Here is a 27,733-nt window from a genome sequence, read left to right as displayed (position 1 = left end):
TATGATTTGAATTTAATCAGACTTGCACAAAACTTGTATCACCATAAGATCTTGGTTTCTTTCTTGAACTGGCCAGATTCCATTATGGGTTCTAGAGTTATGAACCCTGAAAGGGCCAGAATTAGCTATTTTGACCTTGTCTGCACAATAGCAGCTTCATTTATGATTTGATTTTAACCAAACTTGCACACAAACTTGTATCCCCAAAAGGGTCTTGGTTCCTTTCTTGAACTGGTTCAAATTCCATCATGGGTTCCGAGTTATGACCCCTTAAAGGTAAAAATTGGCTATTTAGCTTTTGCAGCCATATAGAGACTTCATTTATGGTTTTATTTGATACAAACTTCCAAAATATCTTCAAAACAATAAATCTTGATTCCAAAACCAAAACAGATCCAATCGCAGGTTCCAGAGTTATTTTATATCTGATTACCTCCCCTGATTGTAATCAAAATGGATTTATATCAGTAAGTCCTTATTGGACTTATTTTAAATTTCATTATTGTTATTAGTTGGACTGAGACAATCAGGTTAGATAACTATGGGCTGATTTTATGTCAAATTACCTCCCTTTATTTAAAATTTAAAATTGGTATATCTCTGTAACTAATGAAGATATGATCTGAAATTTCATTTATGTAAACAGTTTATTTGCAGAGCCTTCTTTTGTTCACTTACATATTTTTTTTTTTTTTTAATTACTTCCCTTTTATGTTATTTGTAAATAGCTTTTTTTTAGTAATTTTTTTTATTATTGGCCGTAGGGAAAAACCCGGAGACTACTTTTCTGTGGTACAAATGGATGGTACCTCCAATTTTTAGGTGCTTTTTGGGACAGATCTGTACCTTGTAAGAATTGTTTTTTCTTTTTGGTTAAATTTCTTCCCTTGTTTTTCCCTTGTTTTGGACTTAAATATTTTTACTGAGGACCTTCTTGTCCTCAAGTGCAATGATAACAGGTGAGCGATATAGGGCCATCATGGCCCTCTTGTTAAAAAATATTTGATGCCATTGAAAATTCACAAAAATGACAATTTCTCAAAAACCATTGCACAATGTCATATTGCTTTGAAACATTGTAGGATGGTTCAAAAAATCATTTTACATCCCTACAGTGAGTCCTGGCCCCCTAGTGACATTGACCTTGAAGAAATCAGCCTTTGAAAATTCACAAAAATGACAATTTTTCAATAAATTATAACAGATATAGCTTTGAAACTTTGGAAGATGGTTTTAAAAATCATTTTGCACCTATTTCATGAGTCAAAGCAGAAAAGCACAGTTTTAAACCTATGATTACAGTATATTGCATTTTGTCTTATTTTTGCTTTGCAAAGATCTTATATGACCTAAGTTCTGCACTTGAAACATTGGTTCAAAACACATGTGTTCAGAACCAACACCAGGTGCATCAAATCAAACGGGCCATAGATAAGATGGTCTAATCTGATATCAAAGCAGGACTGGGGCAAAATAAAGACATGTTATGCCTATATTATAATTTACACATCACATTTTTCGTAATATTTTTGTAAGATATTAATCTTGGTTTTGTGTGTTTCAGGTTATGGATAGACCATGTGATAGAGGTGGGACTGAGACAGTTCACAACTGCAGTCAGTGCTGAAACCCCAGCTCATCTTGCTGCAACTTGTTCTGTTAGTATTCTTATCTCTTCAAATGCTTTAACCTGTTGGATTTTTAGCTCATCTGATTTTTGAAAAAAATCTATGAGGTATTGTGGTCACTTGAGCATTGGACTTGGTTAAATTTTTTGTTTAGGTCCACCTTTTCTCAAAAACCATAAGAGCTGCAGCTTTGAAACTTTGCACACTTGTTTGTCATCATTAGATGACTTAGTAGGCCAAGAACCATAACTCTGATTTGCCTTTTTCCAAAATATGGTACTTAGAAAGTTTGAGTTTCTTGGTTAATTTTTAGCTCACCTGAGCCAAAGACTCAGGGTGAGCTATTGTGATCACTCACTGTCTGGCGTCTGTCTGTCCACACTTTCCTTTAAACAACATCTCCTCCTAAACCACTAGGCAAATTTTGATGAAACTTCACAGGGATGATCCTTGGATGGTCTTCTTTAAAAACTGTTCAAAGAATTGAATTCCATACAGAACTCTGGTTGCCATGGCAACCGAAAGGAAAAACTTCAAAAATCTTTTTGTCCAAAACCACAAGGCCTAGGGCTTTGATATTTGTTATGTGGCATCATCTAGTGGGCCTCTACAAAGATTTTTCAAATTATTCCCCTAAGGTCAAATATGGCCCCACCCGGGAGTCACATTGTTTATATAGACTTATATAGGGAAAACTTTGAAAATCTTCTCGTCCAAAACCATAAGGCTTAGGGCTTTGATATTTAGTATGTTGCATCATCTAGTTGGCCTCTACCAAGATTGTTCAAATTATCCCCCTAGGTTATAATATTGCCCTGCCCTGGGGGTCACATTGTTTCTATAGACTTATATAGGGAAAAACTTCGAAAATCTTCTTCTCAAAAACAAAAGGGCCAAGGGCTTTGATATTTTGTATGTAGCATCATATAAGCGGCCTCTACCAAGATTGTTCAAATGACCCCGCCCCCCCAGGTTGAAATATGGCCCTGCCCGGGGGGTCACATGGTTTAGATAGACTTGTAAAGGAAAAAAAACTTCAAAAATCTTGTTTGAAACCACAAGACCTAGGCTTTTGATATTTGGTATGTAGCATTGCCTTGTGGTTCTCACTTAGGTTGTTAAAATTATTACCCTGGGGTGAAAAGAGGCCCTGCCATGGGGGTCCATAGTTTTCCATAGACATATATAGGAAAAAACTTTAAAAAAAACTTCTTGTCTGAAATTGCAAGGCATAGGCTTTTGATATTTGGTATGTTGCATTGCCTAGTAGTCCTCTACCAAGATTATTCAAATTATGGCACTGCCCTGGGGGTCCCAAGTTTTACATAGTCTTATATAGGAAAATCTTCTTGTCTTAAAGTTCAAGGCCTATGTCTTTGATATTTTGTATGTATTATTGCCTAGTATCTCTGACAAGATTGTTCGAATTATGCCCCTGGGGTGAAAAGAGGCCCCGCCCCAGGGGGTCACTTGATATATGAGTTATATAGGAAAAATGCTTCAAAAATTATCAGATCATATTTCCTAGACTGTTAAACTATATTTACCAGATGACCCCAAATGATAAGGTGTCACCGGACTGTGACCTTGACCTACTGACCTACTTTCTTGTTTTTAAAGATACAGCCTTGAAATTTGGATGACATGTACAGTTTTGCACACCAATCTTAAAAATGACTTTCAGTGACCATGAATATGACCTGCTGACCTACTTTCTTGTTTTTGAAGCTTTAGCAAAGAAATTTGTTCAAGCAAGCAATTTAACTCAGGTGAGCAATATAGGGCCATCATGGCCCTCTTGTTTTGTTTAGGTCCTTCTTTTCTCAAAAACGATAAGAGCTACAGCTTTGAAAAATTGCACACTTGTTTATCATCATTAGATGACTGTGTAGGTCAAGAACCATAACTCTAACCTACATTTTGTCAGAATTATGGCCCTTTTTGTACTTAGAAATTCTGAACTTTAACACTTTTCTAACATACTGACCAGCACTTGCAGAGGAGCAATGGCACCTGTAGGTGGTGCTCTTGTTTCTGTTTAGCTATTTCTGTGTGTTTGATAAACCAGGAGTAATGGGGTAGTGTCATTTATCCAGAAAATCTTGACCTAGCATACTGAAATGAAAATCATGCTATGAATTATTGGCAACACATAGGACAATTTATAAAAATGGTATTCTAAAGATAGAATACAATAATAAAAATGTCAACACATGAAAATTTTTAAATAGCTTGAAATTTGTGGACCTCTTTTATCATGGGCAAATATCTAGAAACTACGCACTCGGGCAAGCACATTTCATTTGACTTTGTATCAGACAGTGTGTTTAATTATGACGGTGAGGCGTTTTATTAAAATCTGCTTTGAGGAAAATTTTCTACTTCCGAAATTCATCAAAATTGTGATTTTTTTTCCATAGCCTTCCAGTCTGAAAACTTGCTTTAGGTCAATTTTTGATGTAAGTCTAGTAAAAAGTCAAGCACACAACTCTATCTTTATTATTTGCTCATTTCTTAATGTATCGTGAAATTTTAAAATATGAGGGTTCAGTTAAATAAGCTTGAATCTTCCTTGACAGTAAAGGTACAAAAATATAAGCCCAGTATTACCATAATTAAATTGATGATAATATTACAGAAATGGGACGAGGTTTCTATTGAGGAGGAGACAGAGGACGGCAAGAAAATCACATCTAAAATATCGGTTCCCATGCAGGTACATTTACTGTTTATATGGTCAAACATCTAAAATATTGGTACTCATGCAGGTAAACTTACTGTTACATGGTCACACATAATATTATAAATCCAATTTCTTATTTATTATGTATAAAATGACAATGCATTAGAGTGCAGTCTTTATGTGCAGTTGGTCTTTGTTCACAGCTTAAAATAGTCTGAAAGTTGTTAATCTCATTTCAAATTTTTAGTGGCCATTAGAGCCGGATGTGCAGGCTGATCTTGGTCTGCACTGGTCACTAAGGCAGAATCACTTGCCGCCAGCAGGCTAAAGGTTAACTGATTTTCACAGTATTAGAATGTAACATGTTGATATTGCAGGCCTCCTGGTACCTGATGTCTCTGTTGTATAGTCTGTGTAATGATTTAAACAACATTGGTGGACATGCTGTTGCCAGGTACAACATTTTTATTTATACTTTATGGACAGTGATCTGATCCCTCAGTGTTTGCAGTGACTGTTTAACCAAAAACTTTTAAAAGTTTTTTTTCAGTCTTCTATAAGTAAAAATCTGGATGAAGAAGAATGCACCAGAATTGTTTGTATAAAAAATTTCCAAATTCCAAGTTTATATAAATTATATGATATTTATATATGCTGAACAAAACTTCTAAAACTCTGCATATTATTGAATATAGGAGTAAGTTCTCATACATGTATGAGTCAGTTTCCGTATGTGTATAAGCAAGTTTCCATAAATATATGAGTTAGTTTCCATATTTGTATGTGTTAGTTTCCATAAATGTATGAGTTAGTTTCCATATAGTTAGTTTCTATATGTATGTATTTATGAGTAAGGTTCTTAAACCCCCAACTGCCATATAAAAGCCAGAAGATGGCGCTGGGGCAGGTTTTTATATAAATTATGCATGTTTCACATCAGAGAGCCCTTTTTCAAAATTTTAAATAAACTACTGAATAAAAAGTTATGAAAAATTGCATAAATACACATTGAAACATTCTTTATCAATTGGTGTTTTTATTTTTTAAAACAAAAAATTGTGAAGTATAGTTTCAAAAAATTATTTAAACCTAACTGCCAAAACTTTGAATTTGCCGGGAGGAGCTAATGAGGTCATGGACCCTAGAGAAACAGAGAATGTAAACAATTCCCACGTGGTTAATTTTATCAACAAACTTGATCAGCAGAAGGCTTGATGTATCAATGGAATTAACACCTAGAGTGCATTGTAAAACTTATCCAGAAATTTAAACTGAATAGAATATCAAAATCATTTCTGCAGTTATATTTTTATGTGTTATTTATTTCATATTACTCGAAATAAAATAAGAACATGTACCATTCTATGTCTTTTATTTACCTCATTGTTGTACTGTTAAATATTTTTAGCCCACCATCATCAGATGGTGGGCTATTAAAATCACTCTGCGTCCGTGGTCCGTCCGTCCGTCCGTCCGTTAACAATTTCTCGTTATCGCATCTCCTCAGAAACTACTGGGGGGATTTTGACCAAACCTTGTCAGAATGATGTATTGGTACCCTAGTTGTGTCCCCCTGAAAATCAGACTGGTTCAACAATTTATGAGTGAGTTATGGCCCTTTGTTTATTTCTATATTTTACATAGATTTATATAGGGAAAAACTTTGAAAACCTTCTTGTCCAAAACCACAGAGCCTAGGGCTTTGATATTTGGTTTGAAGCATCATCTAGTGGTCCTCTACCAAGATTGTTCAAATTATTTCTCTGGGGTCAAATATGGCCCCGCCCTGGGGGTCACATGGTTTATATAGACTTATATAGGGAAAAACTTTGAAAAACCTCTTGTCCAAAACCACAGGGTCAAGGGCTTTGATATTTTATATGTGACATCATCTAGTGGTCTTCAACTAAGATTGTTCAAATTATACCCCTAGGGTCAAATATGGCCCCGCCCTGGGGGTCATATGGTTTACATAGACTTATATAGGGAAAAACTTTGAAAATCTTCTTGTCCAAACCACAAAGCCTAGGGCTTTGATACTTGTAATGTAGCATCATCTAGTGGTTCTCTACCAAGTTGTTCAAATTATGCCCCTAGGGTCAAAAATGGCCCCACCCAGGGGGTCACATGGTTCATATAGACTTATATAGGGAAAAGCTTTTAAAATGTTCTTGTCAATAACTACAACATTCAAATCTGGACCACATGTATATTTTTAAGGGGCAAGATGAACCTTGACATGAGTTGACCTTGATTTTGACCTAGTGACCTACTTTCACATTTCTGTAGCTACAGCCTTCAAATTTGGACCACATGTATATTTTTGAGTGGCAAGATGAACCTTGACATGAGTTGACCTTGATTTTGACCTAGTGACCTACTTTCACATTTCTGTAGCTACAACCTTCAAATTTGGACCACATGTATATTTTTGAGTGGCAAGATGAACCTTGACATGAGTTGACCTTGATTTTAACCTAGTGACCTACTTTCACATTTCTGTAGCTACAGCCTTCAGATTTGGGCCACATGCATAGTTTTGTGCACTGGAAAAAACTTTGACCTTGATTTTGACCTAGTGACCTACTTTCACATTTTTGAAGGTACAGGCGTCAAATTTGGACCATATGCATAGTTCCGTGTTTCAAAATTAAATTTGACATTGATTTTGACCTAGTGACCTACTTTCACATTTCTCAAGCTACATTCTACAAATTTGGACCACATGCATAGTTTTGTGTACTGAAAAAAATTTGAACTTCACATTGACCTAGTGACCTACTTTCACATTTTTGAAGGTACAGGCTTCAAATTTGGACCACATGCATAGTTTTGTATTCCGAAATAAAATTTGACCTTGATTTTGACCTAGTGACCTACTTTTACATTTTTCAAGCTACAGCTTTCAAATCTGGACCACTTGCATAGTTTTGTGTACTAAAATGAACTTTGACCTTTATATTGACCTAGTGACCTACTTTCACATTTTTAAGGTACAGGCTTCAAATTTGGACCACATGCATAGTTTTGTATTCCAAAATAAAATTTGACCTTGATTTTGACCTAGTGACCTACTTTTACATTTCTCAAGCTACAGCCTTCAAATTTAGACCACTTGCATAGTTTTGTGTACCGAAATGAACTTTGACCTTAAGATTGACCTAGTGACCTACTTTCACATTTCTGTAGCTACAGGCTTCAAATTTAGACCACATGCATAGGATTGTGTACCAAAACAAACTTTGACCTTGACATTGACCTAGTGACGTACTTTCACATTTCTCAAGCGACAGCTTTTGAATTTGGACCACATGCACAGTGTTGTGTACGGAAATAAAATTTGACCTTGAGCTAGTCAATAAGTCTAGAAATTTGGAACACTCAAAAATGGCACATTGGTGGGCGCCAAGATCACTCTGTGATCTCTTGTAAAATCATATAACACATTATGACGAACAAATGACATAAAATTCTTGATTTCTAAATTAATATATTCTACATCTGCTAAGGTAAATGCATCAACAGATCTGAGAAAACATTGAAAAGTTAAGTTGGCATGTTTTTGGCCGCTCTATCTTCAAGCGAGAGGAGACCAGGCGCAAGCATGAGACAACACGCGATGCGATGACCCCTAAAAACCGCAGACGACACCCAGCACACGGACCACACCCGAATGTATGACAGTAGACCTCAGCTAACCACGGCTCCGCACCAAAACGATGCCACGAAGCAAGTCAAGGGCTACCGCCAAACACTCAGTGCTAGAAAGCTGTTTAATATATGTCTGTGCTAAAAACAAGAACGACAATATTGGCATTATTGTCCACGAAAAACGACACGCGTTAAATATTTATGAGACAGCCCAATGCTTCAGCCAGTAAAACTAAAAAACGGACTGACTGGGCCTACCACACAAAACACCAACTGACGCACTCCAGACACTTCACCTTGCAAGACGCAACGCAACATCACCAACTTTATAGTGAAGCATTACAGACAACGGACAGACAACGGAATGCAACCAGGGCCTCACCAGTACCATTGTGAAGCATTACAGGCACTTCAAATCGCAAGAAACAACGCAACATAGGCATCACCAACACTACAGTGAAGCACTACGGACAACGGAATGCAACCTGAGCTCACCAGTACCATAGTGATGCATTACAAACACTTCTTTTCGCAAAACAATCTAGGCATCACCAGTGATGCACCACAGACGAAGTGTTTTCACTTAGCAAAAATGCAACACAACATATGCTTCACTAATACTGTAGTTATTCACTACAGAAGCTTCACTACGCAAAAGGCAAAGCAACCTAGGCATCACCAGAGCCTATAGTGGTACACTACAACCACTTCACAAGCAAGCAACGCAACGCAATGCAATCTAGGATTCGCCAGTACTATAAGGACGAAAACCTAGTGACCCGAAGCAACTTCAGGTCAACCAACCTTAAATAGCAAAGTGCATCTTTTGCAATGAACAACCTTTGGTGTACTGTTTAAGACAACAATGTCTTTGTGATAGGCCCCGATAAAGGCATACATAGTTTCACAAAACTGAGCGGACCGTGTCCATAACTGAAAGACGACAACACTAATTACACTGAACTGTTTTGAATAAAATTCATCACACCAAACGCATAGATATATCTCTAGTTCGGCGTCTACCGTATAAATCGCCACAAAACAATGAAAAAACGCCCAACGGGATATTGTTTAGCAATCCAATTAACTCGATATCTTGCCTGATCCCCTATTCAACATTATATGAGCGACAATCCTAACATTTAAGGTATAATTACCCATTCATAAAAGTTACTTATCACAGAAATAACTGTCAGTGAGCCTTATCATATATACAGAAGTTAAGATATAAATGAAAATGACTAAGCTAATGTAATACACAAGTTCATGTAATTTCTTTTCCTATATATTCCTTTTAAAGAGAATGTCTTAAACATTAATTTAATTTCCGATATCCTAAAAAAAAAAGCCAACAGTTCCAGTTAAAACATTCCAACGAATGCTGTTATTTATGAACACAATACACCTGAATTCCATAAATCGGGAACAATCCAAAAGTTCATTTCCAGGAAGTATCTACGGTACTTTGAAGTTCCTTCGACTTGGCTTCTATAACAGAACATTCATTCGTAACTTCTTTGAGTATGATTATAATTGGGATATCGGAGAATTCACAGTGTTGCACTACCAGCTCACTGACAACTTCAGTAAATGCCATATAAGAAATCTGTACCCTGAAAGTATAATACAAAAAGCAGCAAATCTGATACAAATTTCTCCAGAATGTCAGGTCTTTCACCAAAAACTAAGTTAACCATAAAAATTACTACATTAGCAACTATAGGGGTGTGGCGGGAGGGTAAGTTTATCTTTACCGAACGACGTGTAAAAGAACAGTGAGAAATCTGTCAGTCAGTTTATAATAACGGTCTATTCGCCCTTTCAGATGCAATGTGAAAAATCTGCACGGGCTTTTTGCTTTTATATTGAACAATTGGATGTGTTCTCGACTCGCTGAACATGCACATCAGTACTGTATTGACAAAACGAGAACCAGTTCAACTGAATGATAAAGGCTGATTAATCCCGATTCCTTAGCAACTAACAAACTTATTTCTCCAGAAATAAATGAAATTATTTTAAAGAAATAATTTATATTAAAAAATGTTTTAAAGATATAGGGGAACTAAATAACAGACATACAATGATAAATTATTTCAGATAGCTTATCATTTTTAGCTCATCTGATTTTTTGAAAAAAAATGATGAGTTATTGTCATCACTTGAGCGGTTGTCGGCGTCGGCGTCGGCGTTGCCTGGTTAAGTTTTATGTTTAGGTCAGCTTTTCTCCTAAACTATCAAAGCTATTGCTTTGAAACTTGCAACACTTGTTCACCATCATAAGCTGACCCTGTATAGCAAGAAACATAACTCCATCTTGCTTTTTGCAAGATTTATGGCCCCTTTTGTACTTAGAAAATATCAGATTTCTTGGTTAAGTTTTATGTTTAGGTCAACTTTTCTCCTAAACTATCAAAGCTATTGCTTTGAAACTTGGAATACTTGTTCACCATCATAAGCAGACCCTGTACATCAAGAAACATAACTCCATCTTGCTTTTTGCAAGAATTATTGCCCCTTTTGGACTTAGAAAATCAGTTTTCTTGGTTAAGTTTTATGTTTAGGTCAGCTTTTATCCTAAACTATCAAAGCTATTGCTTTAAAACTTGCAACACTTGTTCACCATCATAAGCTGACCCTGTACAGCAAGAAACATAACTCCATCCTGCTTTTGCAAGATTTATGGCCCCTTTTGGACTTAGAAAATATCAGATTTCTTGGTTAAGTTTTATGTTTAGGTCAACTTTTTCTCTTAAACTATAAAAGCTATTGCTTTGAAACTTGCAACACTTGTTCACCATCATAAGCTGACCCTGTACAGCAAGCAACATAACTCCATCCTGCTTTTTGCAATAATTATTGCCCCTTTTGGACTTAGAAAATCATTTTCTTGGTTGAGTATTATGTTTAAGGCAACTTTTCTCATAAACTATCAAAGCTATTGCTTTAAAACTTGCAACAGTTTTTCACAATCATAAGTGGACACTGTACATCAAGAAACATAACTCTATCCTGCTTTTTGCAAGAATGATGGCCCTTTTTAGACTTAGAAAATCATGGGTAGGACAATATTTCTATTATACAAAAAAAATCAGATGAGCGTCAGCACCCGCAAGGCGGTGCTCTTGTTATTAGACCTTATCACAGCAACACTTGCTAATTTTTGTGCATTGTTCTACATCTCAGACTTAAATAGTTTATTATTTCTGCATTTATTGCTACATTATCTCAATTAATGGACCTGCCAGCAATGACAGAAAAGTTAAATGAATGTTTGATTTTGAGTTTCACTGTTCAATTTACATTAATAAGAAGTTTAAAAATCAGGAATGCTAGTCTCAACTCAATTTTTCATAACAATGATATTGATATGCATGCACAAAATATGTATAATATTAATTTATAATCATCAAAACATGTAAGTTCATATTTCTTCTTCAACTGACCATTGTTTACATTTGCTTGTGAATCATTGAAAGTGAGCTATTTTTAGCTGACAGACAGTCTAGAGTAGCCTTGTTATTTGATAGGCTCCTCCTACAAAACTTACTGCCAGGGTAGTAAAAGTTGGGGCTTTAATAGTTATGAGTAATTTTCCTTATTTTTTATATGAGTAAGTTTCTATATATGTATGAGTAAATTTGCGTGTATGTAAGTTTGCGTGTGAAAGTTTCAATATAGTTATGAGCAAGTTTTATCATTTTTCCTGAATTTTGTTTACTGCCCTTTTACGAGCTGTTCTATAGCTGTCTATCAATCATAGTAATTGATATATGATTGATATAGGAGTGTTCTGGAACACCTGGTGTGTGGTCTATCAGATGGTATCATCAGCACATACAGGGATGTGTTAGACCAGTCTACACAAACACAGGAACATTGTCTGAATCAACAGAGGGCACTTCAGCTCATATTTGATGTGAAGTTCCTCCGTATGATCATACCTAGAAAAGATGATAGTCAGGTGAGATCATTTATATGTTAGGGTTAGTCAATGTTCGAAAGTGCTAAATATTCAGTTTATTGCTGTTCTGTGTGGTTGTGTGGCAACTTTTATACAAACAGAATTGGAACCACTGTTTTACCAATGCTTTGTCATAAGAGGCAACTATAGGGTCTGTGCACTTGGTTTTGCTGTATCTCTGAGATTCTAGCAGGCGTAAATGTTTTGATTCCATACCACAGATTTTTTATTTGATGTAAATGAGATGTGAAACCGAAATGTCTAGTCCTGTTTGACACTATATAACATATACTGAGTTCCCAAATCAACAAGTCCTTGAAGTAAGCACACATTTCAGTTGAATTTTGCCCAGATAAGGCTTTCCTGGCTGCAGAAAACCACAAGAGATCACATAAATGATTCCAAAGATTTTAAAGCTACATGAGCCTTAAAAATACAACCAGGATAGAGTCACTATTCCCTGTTGAAGTAGACTTCAAGCCTCAGGAAATTTCATCAGAATATTATTATTCAACAGCCTTTTATATTTTGTATTTCTTGCACTATGTTCATAATAATGAAATGATTGAATTGTTTGTAAATCTAAGTGAAGTATTATCTGTTTTCAGGAGAGTAAGAAGTACCAGAAGAAGGTAGAGGAAGTTTTGACAAAGCTGGAGGAGATTGTGGACCCGTTTGATCTTGATGTTTTCTCTCCATTTATACAGGGAAATTTGACAAAAGTTCTTCAAAGATCTGCTGTAAGTTAAAGTAAAATTTACATTAGGTTCTGATTAATCTGTTCTTTTCAGGCCACTTGAATTAAATGCTTTGGTTCAGGTTAAACTGTTCATTATTTTAAAATGACATCAAGAATTCTAATTGTCCAGTCAGAGAGCTGCATTTTCAAGTACCTGCCAACATGAAATAATGCATGATCACAACATTTTACAGTTCCTTTTCTACTATTAACAGTTTCAACAATTTTCTTTTAGGTGTTGCTCGGTGGATTAACGAGTTTGGATAAGTCAGGATTGTATGGACTGACGACACGGCCGGCTCCCAGCTCACAGCAAGAGCAGCATAATGTTCTCATGTTATCTACGTGTCACAGCCGGTTCTCACTGCTTCCACTCAGTGTACAGCAGTCTAGAATGGGGGTACCGCAACCTGTGATCAGTCAGACATTATATAGGGTAAGATCTGTTTGGGCTGACCATGTACAGTCAAATTTGGTTTGCTGGAACTCAGATAATTTGTACGCCACCCTTCACTCAAACTCATTGTCAGGTTCTGGTAAAATATCTGTATAATGTATATTTTTTGGATGACTCGAACTACAGATAACTCGAGCATGTTTTGCTTGTCCCATTGATTTTGAGCGAACAAAGTTCGACTGTACTTTCCCATATCAGGATATTAGTTTAAGCATGCGTATTGAGAAAATTCAGATATGTTTGATACCTGTGTGCACACGGGGGCACTAATGTTGGTAAGATATTGTTGAGATCAGTCATTCTTGTTACCTTTTAAGTCAGCTTTGTATCACATGTGTAACTATTGTGTCTTATTTCATACAAGCAAGGGTAATATTATAATGGAAATTCGATTTAAGATTTTATTTACATAGGCTATCGGTTGTCTGAGGTTAAGACACTGTAACAGATATATAACATCCCAACTCCTTCTTATTTAAATTGCCAATCTATAGTTTGGGTGATTGACAGTTCTACAATTAATTTTGTTCGACTAATGTCAAAACTTAATAATTAATAAGAAAATAAATATGAAAGTTTGTTTGATGTAAAGTAATAAAACACATTGAATGGCTTGCTAGTCAGTAAGGGTAAGATATCATGCACTAAGAATCTAAACCTGGTTTAAAATAATTTAGATCTTGTTTGCAAAAAAAAAAATACTTCGTACATGCAAACATTTGAGTAATGGAGGTTTCTTTTCTTTATGATGAGGGGAATTGTAAAAGGGAGGGAACTCTAAGAGTGTGGAAGAGGGGTAGGCCTGTGGTATAAGAGAGGAAACTGTAGAATGTAGGGAGTGGAAAGTGGTAATAGGGAGGGAACTCCCAAGAGTGTGGAAGAGGGGTAGGCCTGTGGTATAAGAGAGGAAACTGTAGAATGTAGGGAGTGGAAAGTGGTAATAGGGAGGGAACTCACAAGAGTGTGGAAGATGGGTAGGCCTGTGGTATAAGAGAGGAAACTGTAGAATGTAGGGAGTGGAAAGTGGTAATAGGGAGGGAACTCCCAAGAGTGTGGAAGAGGGGTAGGCCTGTGGTATAAGAGAGGAAACTGTAGAATGTAGGGAGTGGAAAGTGGTAATAGGGAGGGAACTCCAAGAGTGTGGAAGATGGGTAGGCCTGTGGTATAAGAGAGGAAACTGTAGAATGTAGGGAGTGGAAAGTGGTAATAGGGAGGGAATCCCAAGAGTGTGGAAGAGGGGTAGGCCTGTGGTATAAGAGAAGAAACTGTAGAATGTAGGGAGTGGAAAGTGGTAATAGGGAGGGAACTCCCAAGAGTGTGGAAGAGGGATAGGCCTGTGGTATAAGAGAGGAAACTGTAGAATGTAGGGAGTGGAAAGTGGTAATAGGGAGGGAACTCCCAAGAGTGTGGAAGAGGGGTAGGCCTGTGGTATAAGAGAAGAAACTGTAGAATGTAGGGAGTGGAAAGTGGTAATAGGGAGGGAACTCCCAAGAGTGTGGAAGAGGGTTAGGCCTGTGGTATAAGAGAGGAAATTGTAGAATGTAGGGAGTGGAAAGTGGTAATAGGGAGGGAACGCCCAAGAGTGTGGAAGAGGAGTAGGCCTGTGGTATAAGAGAGGAAACTGTAGAATGTAGGGAGTGGAAAGTGGTAATAGGGAGGGAATGCCAAAGAGTGTGGAAGATGGGTAGGCCAGTGGTATAAGAGAGGAAACTGTAAAATGTAGGGAGTGGAAAGTGGTAAAAGAGAGGGAACTCCAAGAGTGTGGAAGAGGGGTAGGCCTGTGGTATAAGAGAGGAAAGAATGTAGAATATAGGGAGTGGAAAGTGGTAAAAGGGAGGGAACTCCAGGAGTGTGGAAGAGGGGTAGGCCAGTGGTATAAGAGAGGAAAGAATGTAGAATGTAGGGAGTGGGAAGTGGTAAAAGGGAGGGAACTCCAAGAGTGTGGAAGAGGGGTAGGCCAGTGGTATAAGAGAGGAAAGAATGTAGAATGTAGGGAGTGGGAAGTGGTAAAAGGGAGGGAACTCCCAAGAGTGTGGAAGAGGGGTAGGCCTGTGGTATAAGAGAGGAAACTGTAGAATGTAGGGAGTGGAAAGTGGTAATAGGGAGGGAACTCAGTAGTGTGCTGATGGGTTGGGGATGGTACTAAGGAAAAAAGTGAAAAGTTTAGGTTGAGTGGGAGTGGTAATTGGGAGGGGAAAAAGTGGTTGTAATAATCTTAAAGCTTTCTTCAGTCAGGTTGAGATATTGAGTATACTAGTAGAAACAAATTGTATAATGTGACTGAATAAATCACCTATTCATAAGTTTTTGCAGGTTTAGTCAGTGTACAGAGTTTTCTGTGCATAATATAAGTTTATTTATTTTCGTAGCCATAAAATGTCTTGTTTTGTATATTACAGGGTAGTGAGACGAGTGGTCCCACCTTGACAGAGACTGCGGCAGCAGTTCTTCCACACAATGTGCAGCAGAAAATGAATTCCAGTTCTTCTTTCTATGATCGTATAGGCAGCATGTCAGACATATCTAACTGGTTCTCTAACATAGCACATAAATCATAAGTGCCTGCCTGACTATAAAAACAACACTTCACTGGTACAAAAGTTGAAACATAAATCATAGTGCCATCCATGTCTATAAAACTAGACTTGACTGGTACAAGAGTTGAATTGCTGAGGTACCAGTACTTTGCACAACCTTGGTTTCCCCAAGTTTTTCTTGTGCAAGCTTAATTTTTGTTCTGTTGAACTCGTGATAGTGTTTTTGAATGAATATGCATTTTAAAGTCTTGTTTCAGTTGTATAAAGTGTATAAAGGAGCATATCACTAACTGTTATCACAGTACTCTGGTGTTTATTGTATAGTTGGGACATTGTAGACAGAGAATGCCGTTTATAGCTGGAACTCGAGTTGATATATACATATTTGATTTTATTTATTTTATACATGTCTCAGTTGTTATAACCAGTAATTATTATGAGTCATGCTACAGTGAAACTTCAGAAAGGGACAGTGCTGTAAACTGATTTTGAAAAACTAAAATATATGGTACAAAACGATCTGTGATAAAAATGGTTAAGATATGTGTATATTCACAAGTGGTGTCTGAAGTTAATGTAAACTCGTAATTTGACATAGAAAACAGAGCTTTAACCCACAATTTCATGGTACTGGAATTTTTTTTTGTTTTAAAGATACAAAATTCAACTCCATTAAGCACTGTGATTAATAAAGTTTTATGTTTTTAATATTCATAAAATAACTTAATGCATTTTTCCAGTGTTTATTGAGAGGGATGATTTTGTCAGTATTTCTGCTGGGTTTCATAAATCAATATCGTGATTTATCTCGACAGTTTGGTTTCACAGTAGAGGACTATTTCTATGTACAAGTGGGAAATTAAAATCATTGGTTTTTCTCTATGTAAAGTGAATAAATTATTATGATAATCTTGTTTTTGTATGTTTGTTCTCATTGGTGTAACGCTTACTTTGTTGTTATATTGATAAAATAAAGTGTGCCCGATTTTAATGCCAAAATAACAGAAGTGAACCCCAATCACTAATTTCCCTTTTTTTTGTGTAGTCTGTTGGGCGTTATCACTCCATGCAAGGATGCCAGGGTAGAACCATCCACCATATACAAGCGATCTATACGGAAGCAAAACTTAATGAGCACCATTTCATGCCAGGATACGTGGGTAGAACCTTAAATCATTGGCAAATGGTGATATTTTTTCTCGATGTATAACAGATAGCTTCGACAGAGGAATAAACGAGTATCACAAAATGTGTCTCAAAAAAATGTTGCTAGGTTATCAGCAAAGAAGACCAAACTTACAACATACCCTTTTCTGTATTTTTATCTAGGTTGAATTGAGGAATCTTCAAATTCTCTCTCCCTGAATGTTTTTTTGTTTCGAGTTTAATGCTATTTTTCAACAGTATTTGTTATGGAACGGAGGACAGTTAGCCTAACCAGTGTTACTGAATTCTGTACTAGTGCAAACCTGTTCGAGAATAACTGCCAACTTCCCCACATGAATCGGAGGTGGTGGATGAATGACTTCAGACACAATGTCTGTTATCAAATCGTCGCTAAGAACATACGCCTCGCCCGGGGATCAAACTCATGGCCCTGTGATCCATAGATCTGCGCTTTCCCTATTGAGCTAGGCAGGTGGGCTCTCCTTGAACGTGACCAGCAGAAAGAATTCAATTCATGCAAAATGAAAGAACAAACTCTGGGCTTTATCTCTTTTTATTTTCACTTTACTGTTACAACAACAGCAAATTATACTACACATGACAATAAATTTAAATTAGTTAAATAGAACATATATGAAATGTTATTAAATACATTTATGATACTGAACATGGAAATGTATTTCACTGGGAGTGTTCTTTGCGTGTTACGCATATTTTTTTTTCGAAATTTGCACAAGATCCTGTTTAAATCAAATGATGTCAAACAAAAATTCACCAGCACTGTATAGCATTACGGCTCTCTCTGTAGCCATACAAATTATCACAGAATTTAAATTTAATTTAAAAATGTTGGTAAATTAAGAAATGAAATGAAACTCTGACAGCCAAATTGTCACTTTTAGTTCTATCTTCATTTACATAGTATGTAACAAAACGGAACATCAACAAAGTTAGCTTTTTGCTTGTACTAAGAACAATATCTGTTGTCAGAACAATATCTCTAGATTTAACTTGTCAGAACAATATCTCTGGATTTTACTTGTCAGAACAATATCTTTTTGTAAGAACAATATCTAGATTTTACTTGTCAGAACAATATCTTCTTGTCAGGACAATATCTCTTGATTTTACTTGTTACAACAGTATCTATTTGTCAGAACAATATCATTCTCTAGATTTAACTTGTCAGAACCATATCTTTTTGTCCAGACATTATCTCTAGATTTCAGTATTAGCTGCCACAATAAATCACACAGTTTTTAATTCAGTTCCATAAATGTAGAGCTTGAAATTTGCTGAACAATAGATTTCTGATTCACACCTCATTTTTCATAGCAGCAAGTATAAATATATATCAGTTTGGTATACATCACAAAGCTTGCACTTCTATCATCAAACTGAATTTTCAAAATTTCAGTCTTTTAATTTTATTTCAGAGAAAGATTTGCTAATACAGAAATATCTTAAAATTGTCAAGAATTTAAAATTATGAAGTAAATGAACTAGAGACTGATGTAAATGGGGGGTGAAATGATGTTAATATGTAATATGAGAGCTTTTACCATAACATAATCTTATAATAAAGTAAAATACTGGCAACTTAACATTATACAATATTTGCCTAAAGTCACTATGCCTAGTAACACAAACTGTTCACTCCTAAAAGTTCTTGAAAATAATTTACATGAAAAATTATAGAAAAATGTAACAAAACGTGTATTGAATGGTTTGTATTTTATTTGCTACTGTTGTGTTTATGTTTAAAACAAAAGATGTCTTAATCTTATACAATTTCCTGGCAAGGACCAAAGTATTAGTGTATCCACTCTTAAAACTGTCCAGTTGTAAATCAAAATTTGTTACTTCTACAGTGTTGAGCATAAGAACAGTAAAACTTCTACATAAGTTTCCTACCATATATTTTCGCTTATAAGACGCACTCTCTTATAAGACGTCGGACATGCAATCTAGGTTTCTTTTTCTTTTAATTTCCCTGTAGTACACACTTACATAAAGATACTCCCCACCCTCTGAACTGGAAATATGACTCCTAATAATGCATCATATAAGCGAAAATATATGGTATATAAACACGCAAGTGTGGTATTTAGGCAAATATTAATACAAAAGTATCAATAAACAAGTTTACATAACATTTTTACTAATCATAGAAGCATGTTCAATTACACAAATCATTATATACAATTTACGCACCTAATGCTTGTCAAATATTACCACAGATTATTTATATAAAATTCAAAAATTACTAATCTATTATATTATGTTTTCATTCAATCCAATATAGGACTATTTATTAAGAACAAGTACAGAAGTAAAGAAAATACAAGAAAATGTAAAGATATGTTTATTCAACCCAAAATAAAGTAGTCAAAATCATGTAAAATAAAAATACCAACATGTATCAGATCCCAGTTAGTATCAGCAGTAATATGACCCGATCATTCTTTAACCTTTACCCTTCTAAATTTCTAAAATGGACTGGTCTGTCATTCAATTTGGGCAGTGCCATTTATTATTCGAAGGGACATTCACTGAAAATTTTCTGACTGAATAGCGAACAGTGCAGACCAAGATCAGACTGCACTGATGTGCAGGCTAATCTTGGTCTGCACTGGTCGCAAAGGCAGAGTCACTTGCCGCCAGCAGGCTAAAGTCCGAAAAGATAAAATCAGATCTTTATATTATAGTTTTGTGTAAACGAAGTATGAGTATATATGCATAAACCAAAATATGCAAGGATTTTGATGGATTATCTTGTGAGAAAAAAAGCAACCCAACTGCTGTACAGGAACTCGCTGCTTATACAAAAAACAACGTCTATCAACAAAACATGGGACGAAGAAATCTCCTTCCTGTGTCCAAGTGTAAAATATCTACTGAAAAACATGCTGGAATGAAGGCAGCTCTCTAAAGCTTGCAGGCACGCATCATTTTGATTTAGTGATGTCAGGTCTGTGACAAAAAAAAATTACACCCATCTTGTTTAATTTTGCATTACTGAACAAAAACAGGGATATATATTAACACTCACCCATGTTGCCCATGACGGCCGTATTTTTACCTGTACGAGTCAATCTTTCAAGATAATCGCCCAGCTGGCAAGCTGCAATATATTGGGATTTCCTATCTTTTTAATTTTAAACTTCATCTTTTATATGTGATGTGATTGACCAATCGGCATACTTTATACATAATTTACAGAACATCTAATGGCTGCACCCATGTAAAGATACTTACTTGTATTATTTCAAAAGTTGTGGAGTTATTTTAATGTAGAAGCTTCACATGCAGTTAACAGTATAATTCTGAAATGATTTAAGAATACACTACAATTTCTTTAACATATCTAATAGTTGGATGAGCAACTGTTGGTTCAATGCTTCCACAAACCTGTATACAAGTACTAAACTTTGTCTCTGGTTCAGTGTCTTTTTGAGCTCAACGACCAGACCCCTTGGCAAATAGCCACCACAGTTATTTTCTTTGACTCTAAGTTCTAACTGAGAAGCAAAGCATAAACTTATATACATCTACCTATGCAAATATGAAGATTAAATAATAAAACAGTGTTTCAATTAACACATTGGTTTGTCCTATTAAGATATATCTTTAGTGATGTTGCTCACTACAGACCTGGAGCAGTCATTCTGCACATGTCACAAAATCATTATCATTGGAGCGCACTGTAAATGCATTCCCACATGTATTATGTGTGTAACATGTATAATATACTGACTAAAGGTTAGGGTTAGAATTATCATAGTTATAAAAAACATATATTAAAGATACTACTTATTCCAATCGCTAGAATCCAGTATATATGAGTCTGTAATATTTCACAGGCGCTCCAGGTCTATTTTTAGTCACAGTCTATTTTTAGTCAGAAGGCAATATGCTGCTAAAACACAGACAGCACATCTAACAAACATGAAAATGCTGGATTTATTGCCATTTATCAGCAGTATATGATTAATACAGTGTCTAGTAAAGTGAAAAAAAGGCCATTTATAAATACTTTCTAATGTATGCAATAACTTTGGTTAACTGTAATAATTTCAATTTTATGAACTTTGCCATTAAAAGCAAAACTAGAGTTCTTCATAAAAGTCTTCATCATGTGACCTTAATAAAATGCCTTACATCTGTTTACTTTAATAAGAAATTTTTACAAAGTGGAGCACACTTCTAATGAATTCATGGGGACCTAGTTTTACACTGTTATATCCAAATTTTGCTTTTTCGATATAACGAAATTTTGTTCTATGTGTTTGTGCATAGCTTAATTTTACGTATGATTTCCAAGATCTTTCACAGAATACCAAATAACCCAGTATCTGTTATATTTCTATGTACTTACAAAATAAAAATTATGGAAACTAAGCAAGTAATATGACATCTGCTGGAAATTATATTTTTATTCTCCGATGTATTTCCGAGGCTTGAAATTAAGACTTCATCATACAACATTTTTTCTTCACAGACGTTTATACAGATCAGATTTCATATCTGAGAAATACAGTCTCTAAAAATGGTTTTCAATCTCACTTAGTTATATACATTAACATACTGCTAGAAAAAAATACTAATTTTATAATACCAGTTTAAAGTAACTTATGATTCTATATAATGTTACGAAATTCTATAAAGAATAAAGAAAATTTGTGAGACGGTAATATTAAACCAATTCCTTCAGGTGTGAAAACAAGAATTTAACAAAAAAATGCATGGAAGCTTGATAATAAATTCTCATAATCAAATAAACAAGTGAAATTGTATTTTGCTTTTTATGCAACATATGCCAAAGTTCATACATGTTTATTAACTAACTGGGATAAAGCAGCCCATTTTTGTAAAACTAAATATCCAATGGCATTATTTCTTTATAAATACATGAATTATCACTATAAATTTATCAAGGACTCCGCAGCGTAATTAATTTTGATGTGTGATAGGTACCATCTGAGTTTTTGTTACATTTGAGTGCATTAGAGATGAGCTCCACTGTAAACCCTTTAACTACTATACTTTTTGAACTATTTCATTTTTACTATAAAGAAGTTTAAGAACTTCATCGCCAAGTGCAATCAGCCATTTACACACATATGCCCTATATATATCTACAGGAATGTCTATCTTAGCTACACAGCATTAATACATATACTAAGGAAATTCACACATTTTTCAAAAACCATTTGCATAATTCTATACACTGATATAGTGAAAGCATTATACATGTTCATAATTTGCAAAGCTTTCATAAGAAAAATGGTCCATAGTTCACATATCTAACACAGCAGATCACATTGTTGAAAGATCTTGAATGTATATATTTTATCAACAGTATCACATCGAAAATGCTATAAAAACACAAAACCAAATTGTTTTCTATCTTCTATATACAATTATGGAATTCTATCTTCTTTCTACACCTACAACTCATATTGAAACGTAGGATTCTGAATACATCTGCAATTTTCTGTCTTCACATTGAACAAGTTTTATCTGTATGCAAACCAGAAGTTAACAAAACACTGTTAATATCATTAAATTTGCTTGAAACACTTAACAGCCAGCTCGGACTATTTTCTCCAGATCTTGTTCCCAAAACCACTTGTACTGACCATGTCACACAGCCATTACAGCTCCCGTTACATATCCTAGTAGTAATTAATGTCTCATGTTTTTATGACAGAAAACATCCTGACATCCATTTATTCTACTAATAATTCTGATGCTTTTCCTTTTCACTTCTGCTACATCTAACTATTATATAATTTCTTTAGCTATATTAATTCAACCTGTTTTATAATTATTTTAAATATTCCGTCTGCTATGCTCCTTGCACTTCCTGTTGTTGTTGTTGTTCTTTCCCCACTTCCTGTTGTTCCTTCTGTTTCTTGTGTTTAAGGTGGTGTAGTTTACATGCTATACAACACTGTTCTTTGTAATATTTATACGGGCAAAGTCTTGCTTGAACCACCATATGGCACTGGGACCACTTGTCCTTGCAACTAGGGTCTGTGAAAAAAAAGCACAGCAGACATTTAATCCTACCATTAACTACTTAAAAATTCTAAAAACCTTTACCCTACTGTGGCTCCTGTAGTAATGAAAATATACCAGTCTAAGTTGTTACTTCCTGGTAAGCAGTCTGAGACCTTCTGAATTACAGTTTGCTTTGAGGAAATGACATTATATAAAAGTCTCATTCTGTGCAAAAGAAGTTTGATAGTCGGTAGTCTTTCGTAAGTTTGTATAAGCAACCTGTATACTGGTACACTTGAAAAATGCTAGGAATAGAAATCCTAAATATAACTCATTCATTAACCATTATCCTATTTTCTTTTCTCTCTTCAGCATCAAAGATTTAATTATAGCCCCCTTTTGTTTTTGTAGAACTTTCTCTCTGGGAATTTAGAATTTTTGGATAACTTAATTAATTTCAGCTCATTCATTTTCATGAATGGATTGATGTTTTTGCCCATGTGTCAAATTTTTGCTGGAAGACATATGTTTTGAAAGCAAAACAATTCCAGAATAAATTATTCACCTTATAATTACTGTAACATGTTTTACAATTTCCCATGAAGGCACTGAGTCAAAATTGCTAAAATATTTCTTCCAAACTGTATACTCTAGGACAAAAGAAATGTGACTTCTTCATATAACAAAATGTGAAGACATATACTTTTAACTGTTCTCACCATTACAAGACTATTCAATATAACAAGTAAACTGATTAATATTTAAAGTTAAAATTTTATGAAAAGCTTAGCTGCTATGGAACAGAAACAAGAGGCAAAACTAGTTGAGTATTACATCAATCAAAATATAACCTATAGGTTAGGTGCATTTTAAGGTGATTCTGTATGTTTAATAAACCGGAAGTAATGGCATAATGTAATTTATCCGGAAAATGTAGAATAAAGCATGGATTCTGCATCAGAAATGAAAATCATTTTATGAATTAATGGCAACCCATGAATAAATTTAATACAACAGCAACATAACTGTCTTTCTAAAGTTAAAATATGATATTAACACATCTGTCACCCTACATAGTTCCAAATGATGTCTTAAAATCAGCTTGAAATGTGTGGACCTTTAAATCATAGGCAAATATCTCAAAAAGAAGTGCAGCCACATTTACATTTTATTTCACAAAATCAAAGGCCATAATTATGTTTATTGATGACTGTGAGAAGTTTCATTAAAATCTACATTTTGTTAGAAAAAATTCTAGTCACAAAACAATTATCAAAATTGTGATATTCCTAAAGACTCCCATTAGGAAAATTTGTGTAAGGTCCAAAATTTTCAAATCTGTTTAGCAAAAATTGAAGCACACAACCCTCATTTTTTTATTTGCCAAACTTTCTATGTATACTGTTAAGTTTTGAAAAATCAGAAATCAAATTCTACATTGGTTTCTGTGTCAATACTTAATTGTTATCCACAAGTAAATGATAACTTCAAGAATTCAAGGTAAGGCACAAGTGGTATCTGATCAACAATAACCTTCTTTTGTCAAATCAACAATTTAGGGATCAAAGTAGGTACATCTTGATTGGTTGTCTTGAGGGCAACCTATTGCGCTAACATTACAGGATCGGCGATATATGACCATTTTGTGTTGATCTGCCATAAAACCCAACTCACTCACTAACATTACAGGAAACTGATATAGGAATAAAGCTGTGAAATCTAATTCATAACGCATGCTTTTGATATGTTTTTGTTGTAAACAAGTATATTTTGCAGACTATGTTTTTCCCTCCATTACTCAGAACTATTTGTTGACACGCATGTCACTACTTTTTGCTCTCATAAATACTCACTTGTAAAAAGTTTTTAATTTACGTTCTTAAAATGGAGGAAGAAAATCCTGCTGTTCTTACAGAATTGTAGTGTTAATTAAAATTTTATAGTTAATACCGGATATGCATGACAGGCCGGAAAGTGTATGAAGTCAACCATAACAGTTTTGTAGGTTTTCCCAACCTTTGTTTGTTTGTTTCAAGTTTGACGCCATTTTTCAACAATTTTTCCTTGTTTCTGTACCAGTACAAATCTGTTCTCCACAAGTAACTGCCATTTCCCAACATGAACCAGAGGTGGAGGACGAATGATTTCAGACACAATGTCTTTCTATCAAATTGTCATGCAGAGCATACGCCTCCCCCGGGGATCGGACTCTCAACCCCGCGAACTGTGGATCTGCGTTCTCCCTACTGAGCTAAGCAGGCAGGTGTTTTCCCATTCTAGTCTTGGGAGACATTGACAGATTAACTGTAAATTCAACTGACTTTACACATTTTTATCATACACGAGACACTGATGAGAGAAATGACAGGAAACCCAGAAAACACTACCTAAGCAAATATGCAGCCTCCCCCTGAGTTAATATTTAGGCCAATTTTATGTCATTGGTCTCTGTAGCGTAAATGAAACAATACTTACATATCAACGATTCAAGTTAATGAAATAAGTATTCTAACATGGCTCGATTTGATTGCCAGGTAAACAAAGAAGAAAATCAAGCTCTGTGTATTCTGTGATAAACAAAGGTTGACGAGCAGACCATTAAGAGAGTATTATGACCTCATTTATAACGTTGAATTGCAGCATAACATCCAATACAGTACTACTGAGATATGCCCAACATAATTTTTCAAAGTATTTCAATGAATATGTAAGAATGAAAACAATCAAGGCCTCGTTGTGGTTTATCATCTAATTTACCATGATTCAGAGTTCAGATGCTTAGATATTTAACCTCTCCGTCTTATGCCTCATGGTTCAATTTCTGCACATCTGAACTCTGAACCATGATAAATCAGGCAACAAACCATTTGAAGCCATTGATTAATTGTTAATCAACAAAACGTCGAGAGAAATATGGAAATTTCAGAACTACTAGGAAAGTGCGAGAAAATGTATACAGTACCTTCATCAAGCTGAGGAAGATCACAATCCTGTGTATTACATGTCCGTCGTAATGATGGTTTGTTTTGTTTGCGACATGCAGAGCTTGGTGTCATACCGGGCTCCAGACATTTCACATCTCGAGTCTTTATACCAACACCACACGTCTTCGAACACTGAATATGTATAGATTGTCATATTTTTTCAATATTTAAAAGAATATATTAGATGTTTTAAAACATAAATACTTGAAGATAGCTCTAATTATTAACGTTAAATAGAGTAAATAAAGTATAGAAAAACAAGTCCAAGTAAACAAAATAGGCAGTTTTCACACTCTTTGTTGTTCTAGGATATCGATGAATTGTTAGCATGTTTGGTTTGGGTTTAATGCTGTTTTTCAACAGTATTTCAGTAATGTAACAGCAGGCAGTCAACCTAATTCCTGGATTCTGTACCAGTACAAACCTGTTCTCTGCAAGTAACTGCCAACTTCCCCACATTAAACAGAGGTGGAGGATGAATGATTTCAGACAAAATGTCTTTCATTAAATCGTCACAGAGAACAGCTCGAACTCACCACCATGCAATCCATAGCTCTGCACTCTCATTATTGAGCTAAGCGGGCAGGCTACAGGATATCGATGAAAGGAAAATAATCATACAATATCAATTCAATACATCTAAAATGTTACAAATATCTATTTGCTACTACTGTATAAAACTAATGTATATCAAAAGAATTCCTAAAATTGTGTTGATAAACATCCAAACACATTGATAAATGGATAAAAAAAATTGTTTCTTATCAAGTGTGTTTTCGAAGATTTAATTTTAAAATAAAACATAAATATCTGACTATCCTCCAGACTGAACTACGCACCTGGGACCATTTTGTCATGAACCACTCTGGCGGGCACGCTGGCAATGAAGGGCAAGGTCTCTTGGTTTCAGGCTTTGGGTACTCCTTGCAGTTAACTTCCCCCACCACAGCAAACATTTTCCTTTCCAACTTCTTCATACACACAACATCACGTGACTGCACCGACTCCCCACATGTTGCCGTGCACTTAAAAATAAATGAGTTTTCAGGTTAATCTTTATGCTATTTTCACCCATTAAAGAGCTGTATCACATCTACCTCTGACCAATGTCCCTCAAATCACCTCCACAATCTAACTTTGACCAATGTTCCAAAACCCTCCATATAGCAGTATATACACGTACCTTTTACCAAAAAATCCCAAACCTTTAACATAGCAATATGTACACAAACCTTTGATCAGAAGTCCTTCAAACCCTCCACACTGCAATACATACACCTACTAATTTTAATAAAGGCCCCTAAAACCCTCTGCATAGCAGTATATACACCTACTTTTGACCAAGGTCCCTCAAAATCTTCCACATAGCAGTACACATATCTTTGACCAAGGTCCCTAAAACCCTCCACATAGAAGTACATAAATCAACTTTTGACTAAGATCCCTAAAACCCCTCCACATAGCAGTATATACGCCTACTTTTGACCAAGGTCCCTCAAAACCTTCCACATAGCAGTACACATATCTTTTACCAAGGTCCCTAAAACCCTCCACATAAAAGTACATAAATCAACTTTTGACTAAGATCCCTAAAACCCCTCCACATAGCAGTATATACACCTACCTTTGACCAAGGTCCTTCAAACCAAAATCCTCCACATGGCCGCTTCTTCTTGCAGGACTTTTTTGTTTTTGGTTTCTGACCACACTTATGTTCTGGTAAAGGGCTGCCATCCTCTGCAGAACAATATACATTACGTGTATGGTAGCCCCTCCCACACTCTGATGAACACTGAAATACAGATATAATGCACCATCATCATAACTGCAATTTTCTTTCATCACTATGCAAATTTGTTTTCAGGTAGTTGTGCCATAAACACAGATAGGACCTATTGAGGTCTCCCATAATTCATA

The 27,733-nt window shown here is 35.3% G+C and overlaps 2 protein-coding genes across 8 annotated transcripts in view; one reads left to right on the top strand and one right to left on the bottom strand.

Moving 5' to 3' along the window:
- The window catches only part of LOC123565483 (conserved oligomeric Golgi complex subunit 1-like), a 38,555-nt gene extending 21,987 nt beyond the window's left edge, over positions 1-16,568 (top strand). Inside the window, exons 22-28 of the mRNA XM_053549473.1 lie at positions 1,565-1,658; positions 4,267-4,344; positions 4,689-4,765; positions 11,749-11,926; positions 12,535-12,666; positions 12,901-13,101; positions 15,522-16,568. Coding sequence (XP_053405448.1) covers positions 1,565-1,658; positions 4,267-4,344; positions 4,689-4,765; positions 11,749-11,926; positions 12,535-12,666; positions 12,901-13,101; positions 15,522-15,680 — 919 coding nt within the window. The 3' untranslated portion in view covers positions 15,681-16,568. The remainder of the gene's footprint in view (positions 1-1,564; positions 1,659-4,266; positions 4,345-4,688; positions 4,766-11,748; positions 11,927-12,534; positions 12,667-12,900; positions 13,102-15,521) is intronic.
- Positions 16,569-17,363: 795 nt separating this feature from the next.
- The window catches only part of LOC123522952 (ADAMTS-like protein 4), a 142,694-nt gene continuing 132,324 nt past the window's right edge, over positions 17,364-27,733 (bottom strand). For all 7 annotated transcript variants that reach the window (XM_045300489.2, XM_053549471.1, XM_045300490.2 and 4 more), the window contains 4 exons: positions 27,441-27,608; positions 26,656-26,841; positions 25,795-25,948; positions 17,364-22,865 (listed from right to left, as the gene is read on the bottom strand). In XM_045300489.2, the coding sequence (XP_045156424.2) occupies positions 22,678-22,865; positions 25,795-25,948; positions 26,656-26,841; positions 27,441-27,608 (696 nt within the window). In that variant the 3' untranslated portion in view covers positions 17,364-22,677. The remainder of the gene's footprint in view (positions 22,866-25,794; positions 25,949-26,655; positions 26,842-27,440; positions 27,609-27,733) is intronic.

Source organism: Mercenaria mercenaria, chromosome 8 (genome assembly GCF_021730395.1).
Source record: "Mercenaria mercenaria strain notata chromosome 8, MADL_Memer_1, whole genome shotgun sequence".
Classification (NCBI taxonomy): Eukaryota; Metazoa; Mollusca; class Bivalvia; order Venerida; family Veneridae; genus Mercenaria; species Mercenaria mercenaria.
The sequence above is the reverse complement of the archived record's forward strand: the minus strand, read 5'-3'. Positions and strand labels throughout refer to the sequence as shown.